The sequence below is a fragment of the Schistocerca piceifrons genome, chromosome 4 (genome assembly GCF_021461385.2).
Source record: "Schistocerca piceifrons isolate TAMUIC-IGC-003096 chromosome 4, iqSchPice1.1, whole genome shotgun sequence".
Taxonomy (NCBI): Eukaryota; Metazoa; Arthropoda; class Insecta; order Orthoptera; family Acrididae; genus Schistocerca; species Schistocerca piceifrons.
In genome coordinates this window covers 131,857,606-131,878,445 of record NC_060141.1, presented here as the reverse complement: position 1 = coordinate 131,878,445, position 20,840 = coordinate 131,857,606, and the positions used below count along the sequence as shown (strand labels likewise).

The 20,840-nt window shown below is 39.7% G+C and overlaps 2 protein-coding genes across 2 annotated transcripts in view; one reads left to right on the top strand and one right to left on the bottom strand.

Moving 5' to 3' along the window:
• Window positions 1–98, top strand: part of LOC124795048 (tetratricopeptide repeat protein 30A) — a 184,878-nt gene extending 184,780 nt beyond the window's left edge. Inside the window, exon 15 of the transcript XR_007016639.1 lies at window positions 1–98. This exon is cut by the window's left edge and continues 223 nt beyond it. The gene's annotated coding sequence lies outside the window, so the exon portion shown is untranslated.
• Window positions 99–2,833: 2,735 nt separating this feature from the next.
• The window catches only part of LOC124795667, a 296,867-nt gene continuing 278,860 nt past the window's right edge, over window positions 2,834–20,840 (bottom strand). Inside the window, exons 13-18 of the mRNA XM_047259739.1 lie at window positions 15,434–15,606; window positions 12,849–13,556; window positions 11,033–11,240; window positions 7,636–7,786; window positions 6,974–7,240; window positions 2,834–4,544 (exon numbers count right to left, since the gene is read on the bottom strand). Of these exons, the coding sequence (XP_047115695.1) occupies window positions 4,284–4,544; window positions 6,974–7,240; window positions 7,636–7,786; window positions 11,033–11,240; window positions 12,849–13,556; window positions 15,434–15,606 (1,768 nt within the window). The 3' untranslated portion in view covers window positions 2,834–4,283. The remainder of the gene's footprint in view (window positions 4,545–6,973; window positions 7,241–7,635; window positions 7,787–11,032; window positions 11,241–12,848; window positions 13,557–15,433; window positions 15,607–20,840) is intronic.

Sequence of the window (20,840 nt, the reverse complement as noted above, 5' to 3'; positions counted from 1 at the left end):
GCATTGACATATTGTATTCTCTGTCGATAAATTAACCCAGCTGAAGTCTTTGTGAAGATAAAAGTAATCACTGAGTTAATTATATATTCTGAAGTATACATGAAGTAGTTTATTTTCAAATGTATCCATGCACAAGCTCCAATCAACTGACAGCATACATTGAAAGAAGTATTTAATCTGTGAGAAGTAAGAAGGGAATCTCTGATTTTAAAATACTTCACCAATTTTGTATTTCCAAAACTGTATTTCACATTTTGTATTTCTGAAACAGTATTTCACATTTCAAAGTATGGAGTGAGCTAGTAATGAATTGTGGACGAAAGATATTTTACTCTGATTAACTGAAAGTATCCATGAAATTGTTTAATTTCAGCTTAGCTGAGGCCAGAAAAACCAACCATTCACAGAGTAGCTGAATGCTAGATTAAACAGTATCACTGATTATCTGAGTAATGAACAGAATCAGCAACCACATTATGACGACTTCTGGAAATAGAGATTACACAAACAGAATTTTTTTCCTTTCCTGCCCTATTCAACTTCCAAAGAGGCAATACAGCAAATCAGTACAGAATTTACAATATAAATCCAAAGGAATTAAATGTCTAAATCTACATCGTTACTCTACTATTCATGCTTAAGTGCCTGGAAGAGGGTTCATCGGACCATTTTCATACTACTACTCTACCATTCCACTCTCGAATAGCGTGTGGGAAAAAGGAACACCTAAATCTTTCCGTTCGAGCTCCGATTTCTCTTATTTTATTACAATGATCATTTCTCCCTATGTAGGTGGGTGTCAACAAAATATTTTTGCATTCGGAAGAGAAAGTTGTTGATTGAAATTTTGTAAATATGAAATTTTGTAAATAGATCCCGCCGAAAAGAAAACCACCTTTGTTTCAGTGACTGCAACCCCAACTCACGTATCATATCAGTGACACTCTCACCCCTATTGCACAATAACACGAAAAGAGCTGCCCTTCTTTGCACTTATTCGATGTCCTCCATCAATCCTACCTGGTAAGGATCCCCTACCGTGCAGCAATATTCCAGCAGAATGGACAAGTGTAAGGTAGGCTGTCTCTTTAGTGGGTTTGTTGCACCTTCTAAGTGTTTTGCCAACAAATCGCAGTCTTTGTTTTGCCTTCCCCACAATATTATCTATGTGCCTTTCCAATTTAGGTTGCTTGTAATTGTTATTCTTAGGTATTTAGTTGAATTGACAGCCCTTAGATTTGTGAGATTTATTGTATACCCAAAATTTATCGGACTTCTTTTAGTGCCCATGTGGATAATCTCGCACTTTTCTTTGTTTAATGCCAATTGCCACTTTTTGCACCATACAGAAACTCCCTCTAGATCATTTTGTAACTGGAATTGATCGTCTGATGATTTTACTAGACGGTAAATTACAGCGTCATCTGCAAACAATCTAAGGGGGCTGCTCAGATTATCACGTAGATCATTGATATAAATCAGGAACAGCAGAGGGCCTACGTCACTACCTTGCGGAACGCCAGATATCACTTCTGTTCTACTCGATGATTTACTGTCTATCACTATGAACTGTGACCTCTCTGAGAGGAAATCACGAATCCAGTCACACAACTGAGACGATACTCCATATGCACGCAATTTGATTAATAGTCGCTTGGGAGGAATGGTATTAAAAGCCTTCTGGAAATCTAGGAATATGGAATCGATCCGAGATCCTTTGTCGACAGCACTCATTACTTCATGGGAATAAAGAGCTAGCTGTGTTCCACTAGAACGTTATTTTCTGAATCCGTGTTGGTTATGTATCAATAAGTCATTTTCTTCAACGTGATTCATAATGTTTGAGTACAGTATATGCTCCAAAATCAAATGTCACATTACATAGCAAAATTTTATATATTCTAGTCTAATTACTAAGACCTTTTTTCCAAGCCCTTTATAGTGTGAACTGCTGTGTTCTTTGATTTAGACACTACAAAAGTTTGTGAAGAGCAGGTATGTAGCTTCCTTGTAGAACTATATAATATATCTGTTTTTTTTTGTCATGTCTATATCTTCAGCCTCAAGTGTCCCACATAATTTGTGATTGCAACTATAATCTAATTTCTACTTTATCTGTGAGATATGTAGGAAGGTGAGTGTGTCTCCCACAGATTAAAAATAGAAATGCATTCCAATAGGAAAGATTACAATTCTAGTAGTATCTTTTGTTGAACATATGATTAACATCCATTTCCTTGTAGATAATAACAGTTTCAAATAGTTAAAGTTGCCTTTTCTTTCATTTTCATTGAGTTTCTCGAGACTAAACCTTTTGTATAACATAAACCGGTGCTGACAGTAATGTTGTTTTCTAACCCTTTGTATTCCAATGTTTGAATATGTAATGTCATCTAGGAAAAGAAATGTTTCTATAAGTATTTTCAGATAGTGATGTCATTGTAATTCTTATAGACTCTCAGGAAAGTAACACTGTCCTGTTAAAACACCACAGTAAACCCACTCGTGGCACAAGCCAAATGATGTAGATGACAGGTGATAAAACTTTATACACTTATGAGACATAATTGTTAGCCAGTACTTACCTTGAGGACAAGGGGAGACAGCTACGTGACTTTCTCCTTGTAGCCTTCTCCAACCTATTCCTCTCCAATACCCAGTGAAGGAATTATTAGCTGTTAAAGCAAGGACAGTGTTGAATTTTTATACATGCCTAGCTTTGTTAAAGAACTTTAACGCCCAGATTTAAAAAAAAAAATTACCAACATGTGATTTATTGTAACGAAAACATCCGAAGCACCATTCTGTACATAGTGTAAATAACTATAAAACATTCTTTCAGAAAGATTATATTTTATGTAGAATTTCTTTATTACAGGATGAGTCTTCTATCTCACCTTCAAGTGATTCTAAAACAATTTCAGTCTTACATCACATTCAGTCACACTTTCATACACAGACACAATCTTTTTTACAGCTTTCATATGTTATGTGTATGGCATGTTCACTGCCAAACTCATCTGATGCACATCTATAAAATTGGATGTAAATATATTTCATCACAGCATGGGAGAGTTCAGCAGCTTTTTTTTATTTAAGACTAAGGCACTCCTCACACATAAGGAATTCTTTTCCAGCTAAGAATTACAACAGGAAAGAAAACAGTTCTTTACACAGCATGAACTTCACATTTCTAGCAGCATTTATGGTTTATTTCACGTAACTATAGAGTCCATAATGTGTCTATCTACAAAGGCTGAAGAATCAGATTATTCATTCTGTGCTCTACTGCACAGAACAGACTGGTGAGACAAGTCATCAAAAGATACTTCATGCTGTGTAAGAAACTCTTAAGTATATAGTGTATCACAAAATCATTCAGAACCAATAAGACTTCAAAAATCTTTCAGGCAAGACATTTGGTTCTTTTTTTCTTCTAATGTTTAAGAGAGCCATTATCAGCTGTTTACAGTCATCTTACATCTACAAGCTTTGTTTTGTTACAAGGCTCTGTATGTACACTGATTGTAGAATATAAGTCTGACTTTCTTTTAATCTTCAGGAAGGTTATTTTAAACTTCTTATGAACTTGTCCATATTCTTACTTTGAGAAATATCACTTATGCTGAAAGCAAGCCAGCAACCATCTTTGACATTTGGTGGATTTGATTCTTACAGACTCCCTGTGTCATGTAGTTTCACTGCTAACACCGATTTGATGACCTGGTTGCTACAGAGATCTACAACATTATTTTCCCAAATGCCAAGAGGTTACATGATAATTAAGTACACAGCTCCACACTGTATCGATGTATTTCTGACGACACAGTAGGAGAGTATTTTTGCCTTACCTAACTCCAGTGTTCATACTTGCTCCTATTATGAAAGTTACTTAACAACATATACACTCAATTCATTTTTGCCAAAGGTGGAGTTCAAGTTATATCTGCAACATTGTCGAACTCCATCTTTGTATCCAAATGTTTTACAGAAGTCATGAAAGACATAGTGCAATGTGATTTTCACATTCCTTTTCTTATTTGACCCCTGTAACTTTAGTCTACATTTTAAGCACCTTGGCATCACCATAAGATTTAACAGTCCTTTGGGCAGAATTATAAAGTGATTTTATAAATTTAAGCAAAGCCTATATATTACAGCATACTCTAGAAAACAAAAAAGCACAGGAATTCAAAAAGACTAGGGCATCCACTACCAGTTTACTTTTCCTGGTAGCAAATTAGTTAAAATAATGTTCATCCATGTTTAGCAGCACCCACATTTCACTCAGGTGTCGAAAGTGTTTCCCGTAGAGCAGCTAGCTGTTCTTCACCTAACTTTATTTTGTCAGCTATCTCCTTTGAATCCATGATCAATTTAGCTTTCATGTTGATGAAGTGATCATAGTCAGCATACTCTTCAGGATTAAAGTACTTGTTCAGTATGTTTGCTACACTAACACTTCTTCGATCGATGCTTTCCTTTAATTTCTTCGCTTCTTCGAGTTGTTCAATTAATTTATCCCTCTTGCTTTCTAGAATTTTCTGTAAAAAATATGTACCAGAAGATCAGTAATGCAACTGAACAGGCACCTTATTGAAAAATGAAAAAGGAGGTTTACAGAGGACACTGTAGGTGGCTGAAAGGGTGTAATGTAGCTGCCCGAGAAAAAGAGAGGAAGAACACAAAGATATAGTCAAAGTCCATATGGAACAGTAAAGGGCAACATTTATTTAAAAAAATAACCAGAGTGTAGAGACAAACTGATATGTCAGCTTAATAAGTAAAGATGCAGACAAAAAAGGGTGATGACTGAGGACACATCAAGAATGGAAACTAGATAACTGGATGGCCAGTGGGAAGGTAATTGCAATTTGCCCCATTAATAAAAAGTAGATATGGAAATTGGTAGTAGAGGAGGAAGCAGTAACACAGTGTAACAACAACAACAACAGTGATAGTGATAGTAGTAGTAGTAATAAAAACAACAGTAATAATAATCTATAAACTACAAGTGGATGAACATGATAAAGAACATAAGTTGATTATATTGTATATAAGGAAGAAGGAAAAAGACACAGTGTAATTCAGAATAGTGATAATGCAGGCAGGCTGTGCTGAAAATTACTTTCATCCACGATCTGAAAAAACTTTGCATGAAATGCAGAACACCTGGAGTTAAGGGTGAATAGTCTGATAACTGCTGAGCACTATGTCTACTTGTTGCCTTGTCTACTTTCAGAAAAACTGAACTATTTTAGAACAGCCAGAATTATGTAAATGTTACATAATTGCTGAAAACTGCCTGGTGCCTTAAGCTGTATGTTTCTGTTAAAGAGCTGGATTATAAAAAGGAATAAAAACATGGTATGCATAGTAAATATTACTTTAAGTGAATGCATGCCCTCTTTTATCTACACATACTAAGAAACTGAAGGTGTTTAAATATGCTCCAAACAATGAGGATTTGGTGCCATCAGATTTTTACTTGTTAGAATAACTGGAAGGTCAAGCATTTCCAGACGATGATGCCATGGAGGTGGTGCATAGATGGTTATGAGTCACACCAAGCATATTTTAAAAACACCTGCAAGCTTGTGGATCAGAAGTTTGTTTATATTGCTAAGCAAGAAGATTACACTACAAAATAAGGCAACAACCACTGCTGTTAGTAGTTTTATATAAAGTTGTAGTTCCCATAGTTTAATGACTCAAACATTATTCTAGCTCATCTTATGGTTCTTTTTTGTGTGTATCCTGTCTGTTTTTACAGTGGGGATTTTAATAATAATTTAAAAACTGAGCGAGGTGGTGCAGTACTTAGCACACTGGACTCTCATTCAACTATCCGACACTTCTGCTAATCCGGCACCCATGTGTGCGAGGAATGGCCAGTTTAGCAAGAGTCTAGTGTACTATCAACATGAAGGTTTTAATATATCAGCTGGATAATGGTGTCTTAAGACGTGGGCTACAACAGTTTATGTAGGCTGGAAAATCGGGAGGACGAAGGTTCAATCCCGCGTCCAGGCATCCTGATTTAGGGTTTCCGTGATTTCCCTAAGTCGCTCCAGGCAATTGCTGGGATTGTTCCTTTGAAAGGGCATGGCCGACTTCCTCCCCAAATCTGATGAGACCGATGACCTTGCTGTCTGGTCTCCTCTGTCAAACAACCCAACCCAATAATTTAAATACCAGTCCATCCTGTTTGCACTGATGTAACTGATTTGGTGTTGGATCATATTCTTTGACCATGGTTAACCTATTTGGCTTCAACACTTAATTGTTATCATTTCTTTTCCCTTTTACCCAAGTTAGCTTTCCCACAACATAATTCACACAGACTTTTTACTTTTTTCCAGCATTACAACACTTTGTCCCTCCTTAATGAAGAATTGACTCCTAGAAACTCATTGTCCTGTGTTTTTAAATTGTTATTATTAACTTCAATAATAATCACAGAATACAACCATTTTACTTTACATAATTTGTCTTTGGGATTTGTATTTGCACATTTTAATGAAATAATGTGATGAATGTGTTACGTCAAAAGAAAAAATTTCAATTGAGGAAATTACAGAATTATAGGGAGGCAGAATGGCCGGCCAATACAAACCTCCAGGAGTTGAAATTCCAAGTACTGCTGATAAACATTGCAGGTGGATCACACTCAAACAAGGGTCTGATTGACCTGCCACTCCTTTTCGACTTCCCCCAATCTATCCCCCATTCCTTTCTGAGGACTGGACTATAAGCTCCAAACCTGGATATAGTTTTTTTGTAATTTGTATGTGTTTATCAACAGTTCTATGATACTAGCCACCCATTCTAATTTAAACAGGGTGAAATACAACAGTTCTGCACTTCAAAAATTGTAAATTTTCATTGTAATATTTCTTTAATTCTATAGAGACACTCAGTTGCTTCTAATGGTTTACAATTTTAGGTTATCTGTATTGCACTGTGAACTCACCCTGTCGGCATGGTTGTCGGGTAGACCCATAAGTGCATTTTCTGCACGGGCCAGGCGACCTGAGAGTGCGAGGAGGAGACTGGTGATCTTTCCAACTTCTTCTACATGCAATCTGTACTTGGCAGCCTCATGTGGCCGGGCCAGCCGGCTCACTTGTGCAGCCACACTTTCGCCAAGTTCATCATTCACTCGCGATTCTTCCCTTACCACCAAATGTTCACCTCTCAGGACCTCAAGTTTCCGATCTAGCCGAAGCATCAGCTCCTCCTGGTGGAAAGAATGAACTGTGTGGGTCATATATTCAGGACACATTTGTTTCAACAGACAAAGGAGGTGTTCCAAAATTGTTTCTGACATGTCATTAGAAGTTAGACTTTCCACACACCATTTCTTCTAATTAAAAAGTTAGTGACAAGGGAGGAATTAAGTCATTACTGAGAGTTGCATGTTCTCTGTGACGAAATCAGATATATATATTTAATTTTTCCATGCTGAAATTAGATAAGCTGACATTTTAAATTAGACACCTCAAGGATGAGAGCTTCTCTCAGTAATTTAGAACGATATACAGTACAAGCATCATTATGTTAACTGTATGTTTTCTATCAAACAATTCTGCACTTAGTATTGTGCCTGTCCATATAGAAGTCTTGAACTCATACCTTCTTTTGATGGAGTTCCTTGTTGTCATTCAGGCCATTTAATTGGCTCATGTCTCGTCCATACTGTGTAAGGAACTTTGCCTTTGATTCGGATGTGGTGAAATATGCAGAGGTAGCTGGTAATGGGCTCACCGGATTGCTGTTGCTGTCCCTAAAAATATAAAGAGTTATTTTGTAGCTTTGGCAACATAGTGCAATGGGAAAAAAGCGATGAGAATTTTCAAACAAGGTATCAAAATTCTAGTTCGTCAGTTCACAGAGTGAAGTAGTACTTCCCACTGTGTGAAAATATGGCAAGTTTATGAGCAAAGATAATGTGTGTGGTGGAGGTTTTCTACACATTTCTGACTGTAATACACTCAACTGGAAGGTAGACAGCTCATAACTTTGTAACTTGGATAGGAAAGGAATGTCGTTTACCACATGAGTGGTAAAAGCTTTTGAAGTGCAGTAAATGCAACATACTTATTTTATATAGTGAATCAGTAGAAAATGAAGCATTATCCTTTTTATCCACTAAAATCTCAAAAAGAAAATAAAAATGCTTGAATATATCATCTTAAGCCATGATCGCTATTAAGTATGTATGTTGAACTGTAGGCTACACTACAAAATCTAGGAGTAATAAAAGTGAAAACTTGTTACAAATATATGCTATCACCTCAGAAAACCTAGAGTCTCAGCAGGAGACAAAACAAGGTGATCACTTGCAGCAGGAGATGAAAATATCATTTTTACACACATTGTGCAACAAAATGGAATTGTATACGTCTCTGGACAACAAGAAGAAAATACTGTCAATTACAAAGGAAAAATATCAGAAAGTACAGTCTGAAGTACAAATCATATTGAATGACTTGTAAGTTTTATTATACTCTGCGTAAGTAGTGTCACAAACATGACAGATGTAATTTAATTCAGAAAGGACAGAGAATACAGGAATAACTGAAGACTGAGCTACTAAACCCGGGGAAAAGATACTCATCAGAACTGCTCTAAAATTTCATTTTCAGAGAAAATAACACACAAAGGACAGAAAATGATAAAATAAATGAAAAACAGAATAGCGATTGGCATTCTTGGGAACATTCCTACCAAAATCAGAAAACTGGCACCGATTTTACAACAAGAAATTAACTTCAAATGAGCACTATTGGCGGGACAGGCTGCATATTCTGAGATGATACATGATATTTTAATTAATAAGAAGCAAAACAAAAAAATAAAGAAATGCGCTAAACTCTCGCTAATACGGCCCTCACTAGTCCAGGCCTCTCAGTAATTCAGCACACTTCCAGCTTCTAGTTGTTCAACTTGAAATGACACCTCCAATAATGAAATTTCATCTGCAACAATGCTGTTAGTTAATTACAATGTTCAACATTTCTATACACTTTGAAATTGTGGTTTTCCTTACAGATCACTATCATGGCTTTTAAAGGGAAACACATTATGCTAGACCTAAAGCAGAAACTCTGAATTAGATATAAACTGAACTAAGGTTCTTCACAGAAAACCATTGTTGCTGCCAACAGTGTTGGATGAGCAACTATTTATGACCAAACTTCAGCAGAAAAGGGGTAATCACATGCTTAAAGGAAAGTTATGGTGAAACCGATGAAGTAGAGGACATAGGAGGAGAGAACATGAGGATATGTCAAACTGCTGGTGCTGAAGCTGGAGACGTTACAAACATTATGCCACAATCAGAAACATGGCAGGACCTATGAAATGCTTGTAAAGCCGTTGTGTGATAAAAAGCATGCTACCGTCGCTTATCATCATTGTGACAACCAAAACTCTGGGACATTTATCAGAGTGAATGTCGAGTGATACTAATATGCGTGTATACACTCAAGGACTAAGTTTTCTGCAAAAATGAATGTATCTTTTGATTTGATATTTTTATACTAAGTTTTAGAAACTCTCAACGATATGTGCGAGGAATGGCCAGTTTAGCAAGAGTCTAGTGTACTATCAACATGCAAGTTTAAATATATCAGCTGGATAATGATGTTGTAAGACATGGGCTACAGGGGTTTGTGCAGGCTGGAAAGTCATTGCTGTATTAGAAAATTATGACTAGTTAGTGTATTTCACAAGTAAAGCATATTTCAGTATACAAAGATCTTTAAGTGCAATATGCTACAGTTCGGTTAGATGTAATAAATCTGATAAATTGAGACAGATGCCTATCTGTTATGAATATGAGTAAATTTGATGCTGGCAACTTTTGTCTGGGGAAATTTTAATTGAAAAATTCTTAAAGCATTAACAAAAGTATAATATTCCAATGCTTAATGGACAGGATTAATTAACAATGCACTCATTTTAGTTGTACAAAAGTGGTATGATAGAGAAAAACACCCTAGACTTTAGTATATCTTCTACAATCTGTCTTGGCCTATTCTATTACACAGAAAATTACTTTCTTTTGTGATGCTACAGATTGCTATACCATAGTAGGGCAATGCTATAATAGTATCATTGACAGTTTTAGGGTTCAAGCTATACTCTGCCTCTTCCTGTCACACAAGATGTAAGAATTATGAATTTGTATACAACACTTTTTCTTTCCAGTTTGGAGCATATGCATGATGGAAGCACTCCAAGTATTGGGAAGGCATTTAAGTAATGCTTGATACTTGAAACAAGATATGTGGTCAACATTTATAACAATAAACTTAGATAAATTGTTTTTAGTAAATGTGATCAATACATAATTATATCATTAAAAAAGAAAATAGCTCCTTTGTCATACAATCAAATGTATCAAACATTCCCTTCGGAAACAAAGGAAAAGAAAAAAAAATTCAATTGCTGAAGTGAATAGACTTTGCCAGAATTCATATACAGAATGTTCATTATGGTACATCTATACAGTGACAATAATTAATATTTAACAGCTATGCAAAATATCTAAAACCAGTTTATTTAATATCCTGAAGTAAAAGTTTTTCATAGTGGTATCTATTGTTGGTATTTGTTTCTTGAAATTTTCCTGGTGGATCAAATATTCCATAATTTTTCAGGAGTACATCTGGGATATTATTACTTCATAAGCCCTGTGGATTTGCTAACTCTTGCACTTGCTTTGTTTTACTCATAGAGGCGTAATGTTCTATCTATGACTGACACTCTTATTACCAACAGTATTATCTTTGATGTATGCATGTTTACTCCATGGTGTAAAGTGCATTAAAAATCTTGCAAGAGACTCTCCTTGAGTATGGCTGAAAAGTTGTTAGCCAAAATATCAGTACATGAATTAGTAATACGCTGGATGCACTCCCAAAAATGATGGAATGTTGCTATTTGTTTGCCTAATTACAATTTTACCACTGTTAGTCCCATAATGTTAAAGACAATGCAATCAAGTTTTGTAATTTTTACTGACCTGCTGTTTGCTTCAGACTGCTGATTTGTGCTTGGTGATGGTGGAGGGGATGCATTGCTAGCACAACTGCTTGCGCCAGTGGTACTGCTACAACTGCTGTTGCTTTGGGAAGAATGAGATCTCAGAGGTCCTCTTGGCCGTAATGTGACATCAATACGGAAAAGATCACTGACATAATCAGTAGGCTTTTTATGATCAGGGTCTGGAACTATAACAAAATTTCTTAAATTATGTGTGGCCTTTAGAAAAATGAATGAATGAATTGAATATGTGACATCATAATATACTTATTTCATAACAACAAATGATCTGTTAGCAGTCTTCCATAGTGATGGGGTACAACCTATTTTAAAGAACGGTTCCAGTTAAGGAAATAAAACTGAGCATCTTCTTTCTGTCAGGAATTCACATTTTACTTAAGGTTATTACAACAGAGTTAGTATATGAAAACTATGGTTGGTTCATAGTAATGAATTCGAAACCAGCCTGTAATTGTCTTGTAAGTAACTGTACACTGCTGAAACAGTTATGTAAAGCAGTTTTCTGAATTGCATGTTGTAGGTAAACTTCTGAAACAATAACTCATATAGAGAAGTGAGCATAATTGGCTAAAAACTGGGTAAGTTAAGGCATCAGAGAGATTTAGCATTTGGCAGCAATGATCACCAGTAGTATGTCCCCTTCTTCCTGGCATTATCCTATGTCCATTGTAGAGAGCGAATGTACTAAAACATTGCCACTGATGGATGTAGCACTTTTTTCTGCACACAGATATCCATTCTGGTATGAAAGTCTAAGAAATAAGTATACCATTTGTCTGTGAATAATGTAAACTATGCCTCACAATAAAAATACAGACAAATGAAAAAAAAAAGTTTTGAGACAAGGGATCAGCCTAGTATTCACCTAAATAGGTGCAGGACACTGCATAATAACCATTCCTTGCCTGACCCTGTACCAGACCAATATTTATTAATATGGAGTAGGTTCACCATATCTTCTAGGCTCAAAAGCCTGTAGTAAATAATTCAGCTATGGAACATGACTTAATAATGATAAAATACAGATATTATACAGTAAAAATGTAAGTATCACAACCAAACAGATGATCGAAGCTGAGACATTATTACGTACAACATATGTGCCATTTCACAGACAGCTGTTCTTCCTATAAATAAGGAGAATAAAAGTTCTTTAAATTGTGTCATTCTGCAGGAATAAAAGTGACAAATTTCAAATAAAGGCAGTTTACAAGTGCATTTTTTCCCTACATTACAAAGATGAAGAAAAAAAGAAAACTGATTTAATAGCTTTTACTTTAATCACCTTTCCTCAATATTTACATATCAGCTGGTGTTAAGGAATGATTACAGCTGCAACACGGAATTAGACAGAAATTTGTGAATGATCAAGATAGGATCATTCAGAGGTACTGAAGTTAAACAGCCTGCAACGCTTCTCACTGCAGTTGACTTAAAGAAGCGTGTAATGCAGAATGAATATTAATGAGTAGAAGCTGCACTAAATTAATTTTTCACCATTAGTGTCTGGAGGTAAAACAGCTTTCACTTCCATGAGTGCTGGAACTACAATTTGCATCCTTTGTTGTTAATTCCAATTGAATTTCAAACAGTGGGGCACAATTACAGTTTTCATGTACGAAAAAAAATTTCTGTTGCACTTAATATGATATTCAATCTAGATTTAAACCTACGAATTCCAAGGTGAACAATATTCTGAACAGTTTTGAGTTTCATGGCTAAATTACTAGCCCTAACATTAAAACACACTATGGAAACAGAGGATAAGGACTTACCAAGAATGCCCTGCAACTTGTCAGTTGGTGGCAATTTGCTGGCGAGATCAAGTGAGAGCTCCTCACAGTCTATCTCCTCCTGCAGCTTCCTTCGTGCAGGTGGCCACCCCTGCTGTGGTGCCTGTTGTTGATGTGGCTCCTGCTGCTGCTGCTGCTGCTGTTCTGGTGAGGTTTCCAGATGCGACTGCGACTGTGTCCGGACTGGGGACGGAGGTTCATCCAGCTCAGTTTGCGAGGCAGCATCGCTGGTGGCTGCATTGACACGCAAGACAACCTCTGAACGCTGCACCAGCTGCAGCTGCTCAGTAACCACAGGCCCCACACTCTGCTGGCTGTGCTGGCTCTCTGTCTCACCACGCGTACTCTCAGTGGCACTGTCTTCCCAACGGGCCTCTGACCCTTGTTCACTCCGCTCTATTTCCTCTCCTAGCCTGTATGACTGCTCGCTGTCTATATGTGACTTACAGTCCTCTTCGTCCTCTGCCCTGAGCTCCCTACTACCATACACGTTCTTTAACTCTAAACTGTCAGGAGGTGGTCCCGTGTCCAGAGGTGTGCCATCATCAGTCACTGTCGGAGGAACGGAACTGGACACCGAAGATGACTTGCCGTGGTTAAGAGGTGATGGCAAGGCTGCTTCTTGTCTGTCTTCTCTCTGTTCATTCTCCTCTACTGCTGCTCGTTCCGGCACAGCAAGTCGTTCGCATTCTGCAGTACACAGTTACGTGGTATAAGTACAAATTGAATCTTACATCTTCATGTTAAACAAAGAAGACTTTAACCTAGTATGCAATCAAATAACAAAATAATGTCGCAAAGTGTAAACTTGGAACCACAACAGTTCAACAATGGAAGATTTCCATTTACAAAAGTAACGCTCTCGCTCTCTGCAACGACAACAGGACAGAGACTCCTGTTAAACAACATGCATTGGCACCTTAACCGTAATTCAACTGTATTCTTGGCTCACTGATCACAGCAATAATATAAGGGGCAGTCATATAAAAACTGGACCGATGGAAAAAAAGTAGGTAAACTGTTTACCATTTCAGAAGGAAGTGCCATAACTGTTAATACATTTCTTCCACAGTGAGAAAAGATGGTCAGTGCCTTCATGGAAAAATGTTTGCAACTCTTTATCCGAAGCAAATTGATGGCAACAAATGCCCAGAAATATGGAAATCACATGGGGAGAGTTTGGGACTGTACAGGGTATGTGTAAGAGCTTTGTAGTGAAACTAGGGTGGTCCCCCATGTCGGGAAGGTTGTTTTGAATAAGCTGCAGAAGTTTCGGTGGGAAGCCCTTACACATTCTCCGTACCATCCCAATGTCTGCCCGTGTGGTTTCCGTATTTTTAAAGCCCTGAAGAAAGACATTTGTGGCCATCGATTTAACTCGGATGAAGGGATGCGTGCCTGGGCACAATCACAGTTCTGTAGGGAACTGCAAAGATTTTACTGTGAAGGCATTGACTAGTTTGTCTCAGTAGGATAAATGTATTAACAGTTGTGACAATCACTTTTGTTCCGTCTGTCTAGTTGTTATCTGACTGCCCCTCATATACACTTTAAATTAATTTCTTCATCCATTAAGATGCATTCATTACTGAATAAAATGCACACAGAAGGATGATCTTGCTAAACTCTGAATTTACTTATAAGAATACTGTGATTTACACAGTTAAAAGCTTTTGCTCAACTGAAGACAAAGTGTGTAAATAAAGCTGTGATCACATTACAGCACTTTATTTGTAAAGGTCCGTCTCGATCATATAAATTGTACAGTTCACAATTACTGGGTGTGACCCTTGCCATCTTTACATATGTTACAAGTACATAAACAGTGGTGTAACGAACTAAATTCAATGAGCTGAAGCAAAAGCTACAGCAGCCCTGCGCAAGAAAGATAAAAATTCTGACAAGATTAACAGCTCTGCATACCAGCCATACATACCACAAATATATTCTGATGTAGGTATAAAAGCCAAAATCTATATATCTAGAAGATACATACAAAGTGCTACGATGGCCTGGATGTGTCTAACATTTATATAAATAATTGAGGGCAGTAGAGGGCACTATAGCTAGGGTAAATGGGTATTGTACTGTAAATTTATTTTAACTGTTCAATTTAGGATACCCGTTACTCGTGTAGCCAAGTTATATTGCCCTTTACTGGCCTCAGTTATTTGTACAAATACTAAACACATCTAGGCCATTACCAGCACTACATACCTAGACCTAGATATTTAGATTTTGACGTCGATACCTACATCAGAATATTTTTACGGTATGTATGGCTGGTAATCCTGTTAACATTTTTATGCTTCAGCTAATTGAACTTAGTTGGTTAAACACTGTTTTTCTATTTTTAACAGATCTGAAGATTGGAATGGTCGAAACCGTAATTGTGAATTGTAGAATTTATGATCGAGACGGACCTTTATAAATAAAATGCCTTTGACGCATCACTACGAACAGATGCTTCCAGGTTATGAGCGGTGGAGGCGGAGCGAGTCAAAGCAGTGACGTGACTTACAGGCCTCGGGGATCAGTTACGTATTAGTAATTGAGAGGATGTGCACCTGGAGAGGCGAGTCGCTCCTCCACAGCGGCGGGCGGCGGAGCGTGGCCCGGGTGCAGGCCGTCCTCGGCGCCCGGGGGCGACATGGTCCGCTTGTAGCTGCCCTCGAGCGCGGGCAGGCATCGCTCGGCGCGCTCCCGCCGGTACGCCAGGTACGACGCCTTGGACGTGCTCCTGCAACGGCAGAAACACATGTCGTGAGTGCGAGACATCCACCGGTCGACTGCTGCTGCTGCCACAGTAATTTGGGCGGTGACGCCCTCGCGCACGCGCACTTCTGCGCCTTGACGAACTGCCAGTGGACGGACTGACGTGGTGTGGCGTGGCCCTGGCCGCTCTGTTTACGGAGCCTCGGCCTTACGCGCTGCGTGTTTAGATGATTAGGGGACGCTACGCGCTGTCGCTATATACCGTCTCGTTTCGTCTGAATCATCATCAGAGATATCTGCGTCTGCGATCCGCATTTTCCGAAACAACCATTGCGAAATTTTCCAATTCTGAGCTACTGAAAGACCCGACGCAGCGACCGACTAACTTCGTGTGCAGCCTACACGTCCCGACGGACCGTACTCAGCGATTACAGCGTCGCACTATTCCTATCGCCGGTTGCAAATACACTCCTGGAAATTGAAATAAGAACACCGTGAATTCATTGTCCCAGGAAGGGGAAACTTTATTGACTCATTCCTGGGGTCAGATACATCACATGATCACACTGACAGAACCACAGGCACATAGTCACAGGCAACAGAGCATGCACAATGTCGGCACTAGTACAGTGTATATCCACCTTTCGCAGCAATGCAGGCTGCTATTCTCCCATGGAGACGATCGTAGAGATGCTGGATGTAGTCCTGTGGAACGGCTTGCCATGCCATTTCCACCTGGCGCCTCAGTTGGACCAGCGTTCGTGCTGGACGTGCAGACCGCGTGAGACGACGCTTCATCCAGTCCCAAACATGCTCAATGGGGGACAGATCCGAAGATCTTGCTGGCCAGGGTAGTTGACTTACACCTTCTAGAGCACGTTGGGTGGCACGGGATACATGCGGACGTGCATTGTCCTGTTGGAACAGCAAGTTCCCTTGCCGGTCTAGGAATGGTAGAACGATGGGTTCGATGACGGTTTGGATGTACCGTGCACTATTCAGTGTCCCCTCGACGATCACCAGTGGTGTACGGCCAGTGTAGGAGATCGCTCCCCACACCATGATGCCGGGTGTTGGCCCTGTGTGCCTCGGTCGTATGCAGTCCTGATTGTGGCGCCCACCTGCACGGCGCCAAACACGCATACGACCATCATTGGCACCAAGGCAGAAGTGACTCTCATCGCTGAAGACGACACGTCTCCATTCGTCCCTCAATTCACGCCTGTCGCGACACCACTGGAGGCGGGCTGCACGATGTTGGGGCGTGAGCGGAAGACGGCCTAACGGTGTGCGGGACCGTAGCCCAGCTTCATGAAGACGGTTGCGAATGGTCCTCGCCGATACCCCAGGAGCAACAGTGTCCCTAATTTGCTGGGAAGTGGCGGTGCGGTCCCCTACGGCATTGCGTAGGATCCTACGGTCTTGGCGTGCATCCGTGTGTCGCTGCGGTCCGGTCCCAGGTCGATGGGCACGTGCACCTTCCGCTGACCACTGGCGACAACATCGATGTACTGTGGAGACCTCACGCCCCACGTGTTGAGCAATTCGGCGGTACGTCCACCCGGCCTCCCGCATGCCCACTATACGCCCTCGCTCAAAGTCCGTCAACTGCACATACGGTTCACGTCCACGCTGTCGCGGCATGCTACCAGTGTTAAAGACTGCGATGAAGCTCCATATGCCACGGCAAACTGGCTGACACTGACGGCAGCGGTGCACAAATGCTGCGCAGCTAGCGCCATTCGACGGCCAACACCGCGGTTCCTGGTGTGTCCGCTGTGCCGTGCGTGTGATCATTGCTTGTACAGCCCTCTCGCAGTGTCCGGAGCAAGTATGGTGGGTCTGACACACCGGTGTCAGTGTGTTCTTTTTTCCATTTCCAGGAGTGTAGTTCACTGAGGTTATGTTCAACGAGATGCTGCCTGTTTTACACAGAAACAAAACTGGGATTTCATTTGCTCGTTGTAGAGCTAAGAAGGTAAAGAAAGAAATTTACCCACGCTCTGTCACTTAAGGAACAGGGTGTCGATGATTTTTGTAATTATATAACAATGGATGGAACTTGTTCTCGGAACTGCTCATCATCATCAAACCATTCTTAACGCAGAAGAGTAGTCATGAGAGGGGCTGTAAAGAATGACTGTTCGCTACATTGCCGTTTCTAGCCACTAACAGAAGTTACGAGGACCCTAAATTCAGTGCAGTTGTATCCCCACTATTGTTATTTAAAATGGTTCCTGAAACCGGCAACGTGATTTACAGTTGCCTGAGGAACACATCATGGTAAAACAAACTAAGTAAAACAAAGGTGTTCTGTAAACGTTATGCATTTATTTATGTAAGTTGCATTTATTTATGTACGTAGCATAAAATATGTCTTCTGTAAGTTTCCTACTAACTGCAAATTACGAGAAAGACTACAAATGGCAATAGCGCACATCATCTAATAAATACAACAGGAACATACGAAATGAAGCATTAGCAACTGTTAGAACTGTCTTACATTTTGCTGTTCATAGCAGAAGGCTTGGATGTAGGCCGGATTTTTTAACACTTCTAACAGTGAAGCAATTTATTTTACGAATAAAAGTCCATCGACTGTCTACATTTTGGTTTGTAGATCTTGTTTCCGATACGTATCGTTAATGAAATCTAAGACCTAATCTGTCACTATTTCAGTTTTTAGATTCCATTTCCGATAAGTATAGGAAATAAAACCTACAAATCTATATAGAGATGGTCGACGGACTTTTATTCATAATATACATATCTTTTACTCTATGTACCACATTAAACCATTTTGGATTCGTTAAAAAGTACTTCATTTTTTGTTGCTCTATCGCTATACTGGTTTCTGTACAAATTGTAAATAGCCTTTCGCTCCCTGTATTTTACCCCTGCCACCTTTACAATTTGAAAGAGAGTATTCCAGTCAACATTGTCAAAAGCTTAGGAAAGCATTTCTGAAGAGAAATTTGTTAACATCAAGTATAGATTTAAGTGTCAGGAAGTCGTTTCTGAAAGTATTTGTATGGAGCGTAGCCATGTATGGAAGTGAAACATGGACAATAAATAGTTTGGACAGAAAGAGAATAGAAGCTTTCGAAATGTGGTGCTACAGAAAAATGTTGAAGATTAGGTGGGTAGATCACGTAACTAATGAGAAGGTATTTAATAGGATTGGGGAGAAGAGGCGTTTGTGGCACAACTTGACTAGAAGAAAGGATCGGTTGGTAGTACATATCCTGAGGCATAAAGGGATCACAAATTTAGCATTGGAGGGCAGCGTGGAGGGTACAAATCGTAGAGGGAGACCAAGAGATGAACACACTAAGCAGATTCAGAAGGATGTAGGTTGCAGTAGGTACTGGGAGATGAAGGAGCTTGCACAGGATAGATTAGCATGGAGAGCTGCATCAAACCAGTCTCAGGACTGAAGACCACAATAACAACATTGCTATACTCCTTGCACGGCGTGTCCCGTAAACATCTGCAAACTTTAAATTTCTCCAGAAACTCTTGTCATTGTTGTTCCGTCCGCTTCACACTCTGTCATGTGCAATAAACAGCTTTTAATCCTGCGCGCAATGACGCAAGTATTGTCGGGCGGTTGGGTCGATTTGGTGGGTGAAGTTCTGCGGGGACGGAGGGCCGCTGGGTGAAATTGTGAATGTGCCCAATAGAAGGCCCGACAGGAAAAGCTGCTCGGTCGGTCGGCCAAAGCGCCTACACACGTCCTATTTGTCGAGCCGCCGTCGGTTGGCTAGTGCGTGTGTACGGCCCTTAAACGTGACAGGTTGTTAAACACTGGACCATGCACGAACAATTGGGAGAAGCGAGGGCCGCATAAAAGACGCTGCTGCAGAAAATAGTCTGGCATAACAGAAGAACATAACACCATTGCACACTAGGAGAAAACCGAGTGAGGTTGCGCTGTTGTTAACAAACGGGCCTTGTATTTGGGAGGATAGAGGCTCTAATCCTCAACTGGCAATCCAAATCTAGTTTTTTTTCCTAAATTACTTCCTAATGTTTCCTAATTGTATAACCACGGCCGACTAACTGTCCTATCCTTGCGAAAATGTGCCTGTATGTATGTAAACGTCTGTGTATATATTAATTTTCTTGTCCGTAACAGTAATGTCCAATACCATCATACAATTGATTCACGGATGAATGAAACTACTACGCTATTACTACTACTGCTACCATCCACCGGTCCCCAAGTAATGCTTGGTGCCCATGGAAGGCAGTTTGCCGGCCGGAGTGGCCGAACGGTTCTATGCGCTACACTCTGGAACCGAGAGACCGCTACGGTCGCAGGTTCGAATCCTGCCTCGGGCATGGATGTGTGTGGTGTCCTTAGGTTAGTTAGGTTTAATTAGTTCTAAGTTCTAGGCGACTGATGACCTCAGAAGTTAAGTCGCATAGTGCTCAGAGCCCTTTTAACCATTCTGAAGGCAGTTTATCCGGCTCGCCAGTCCAGCGAGAGTTTTATCTTCTCACTATCGATGCAGCGTGTACTAAGCTTAGTGTCAGACTACTTGATCCTGGCTGACAATAGGTAATCAATTACATTCCTCTGAAAAGGCTACAGTAGAGAAAGACGTTTCTCGCGTATTTCGAACAAAAGAGGAAGTTAAGGATTCTAGAAAATCTTTCCAATTTTTTTTTATTGCGATCCGGTTTCTTGAATTATTTACCAACATGTTTCCTATTAGAACAACTTTCCAAAACACTGTGATCACTGTTTGTGCAACTAATGTTTATTATAATGCCATATCGTTCACGCATCATCAGACTTTTTCGTTTGTAGTCCACAAAAATATTTATGTTGCGGGGAGATGTAGAGACTATTTCTGCAAAGAAGCAAATACAGCTAAGTAAAAAATGGTGCCGGCCGGGGTGGCCAAGCGGTTCTAGTCGCTACAGTCTGGAACCGCGCGACCGCTACGGTCGCAGGTTCGAATCCTGCCTCGGGCATGGATGTGTGTGATGTCCTTACGTTAGTTAGGTTTAAGTAGTTCTAAGTTCTAGGGGACTGATGACCTTAGAAGTTAAGTCCCATAGTGCTCAGAGCCATTTTTTAAAAAAAATGGTAAAATAGCAATGTAATGAACTACAAATGTGATATTCATTACGAAAAAAAGCATACGAAATACGAAAATTCATGTGATAAGAGTAACAATCAGTGCAATGAAAAACCAGCCAAAGTTGCAAATTTCACTTTTTTTATTCACTCTATGACTAGTTTCGGGC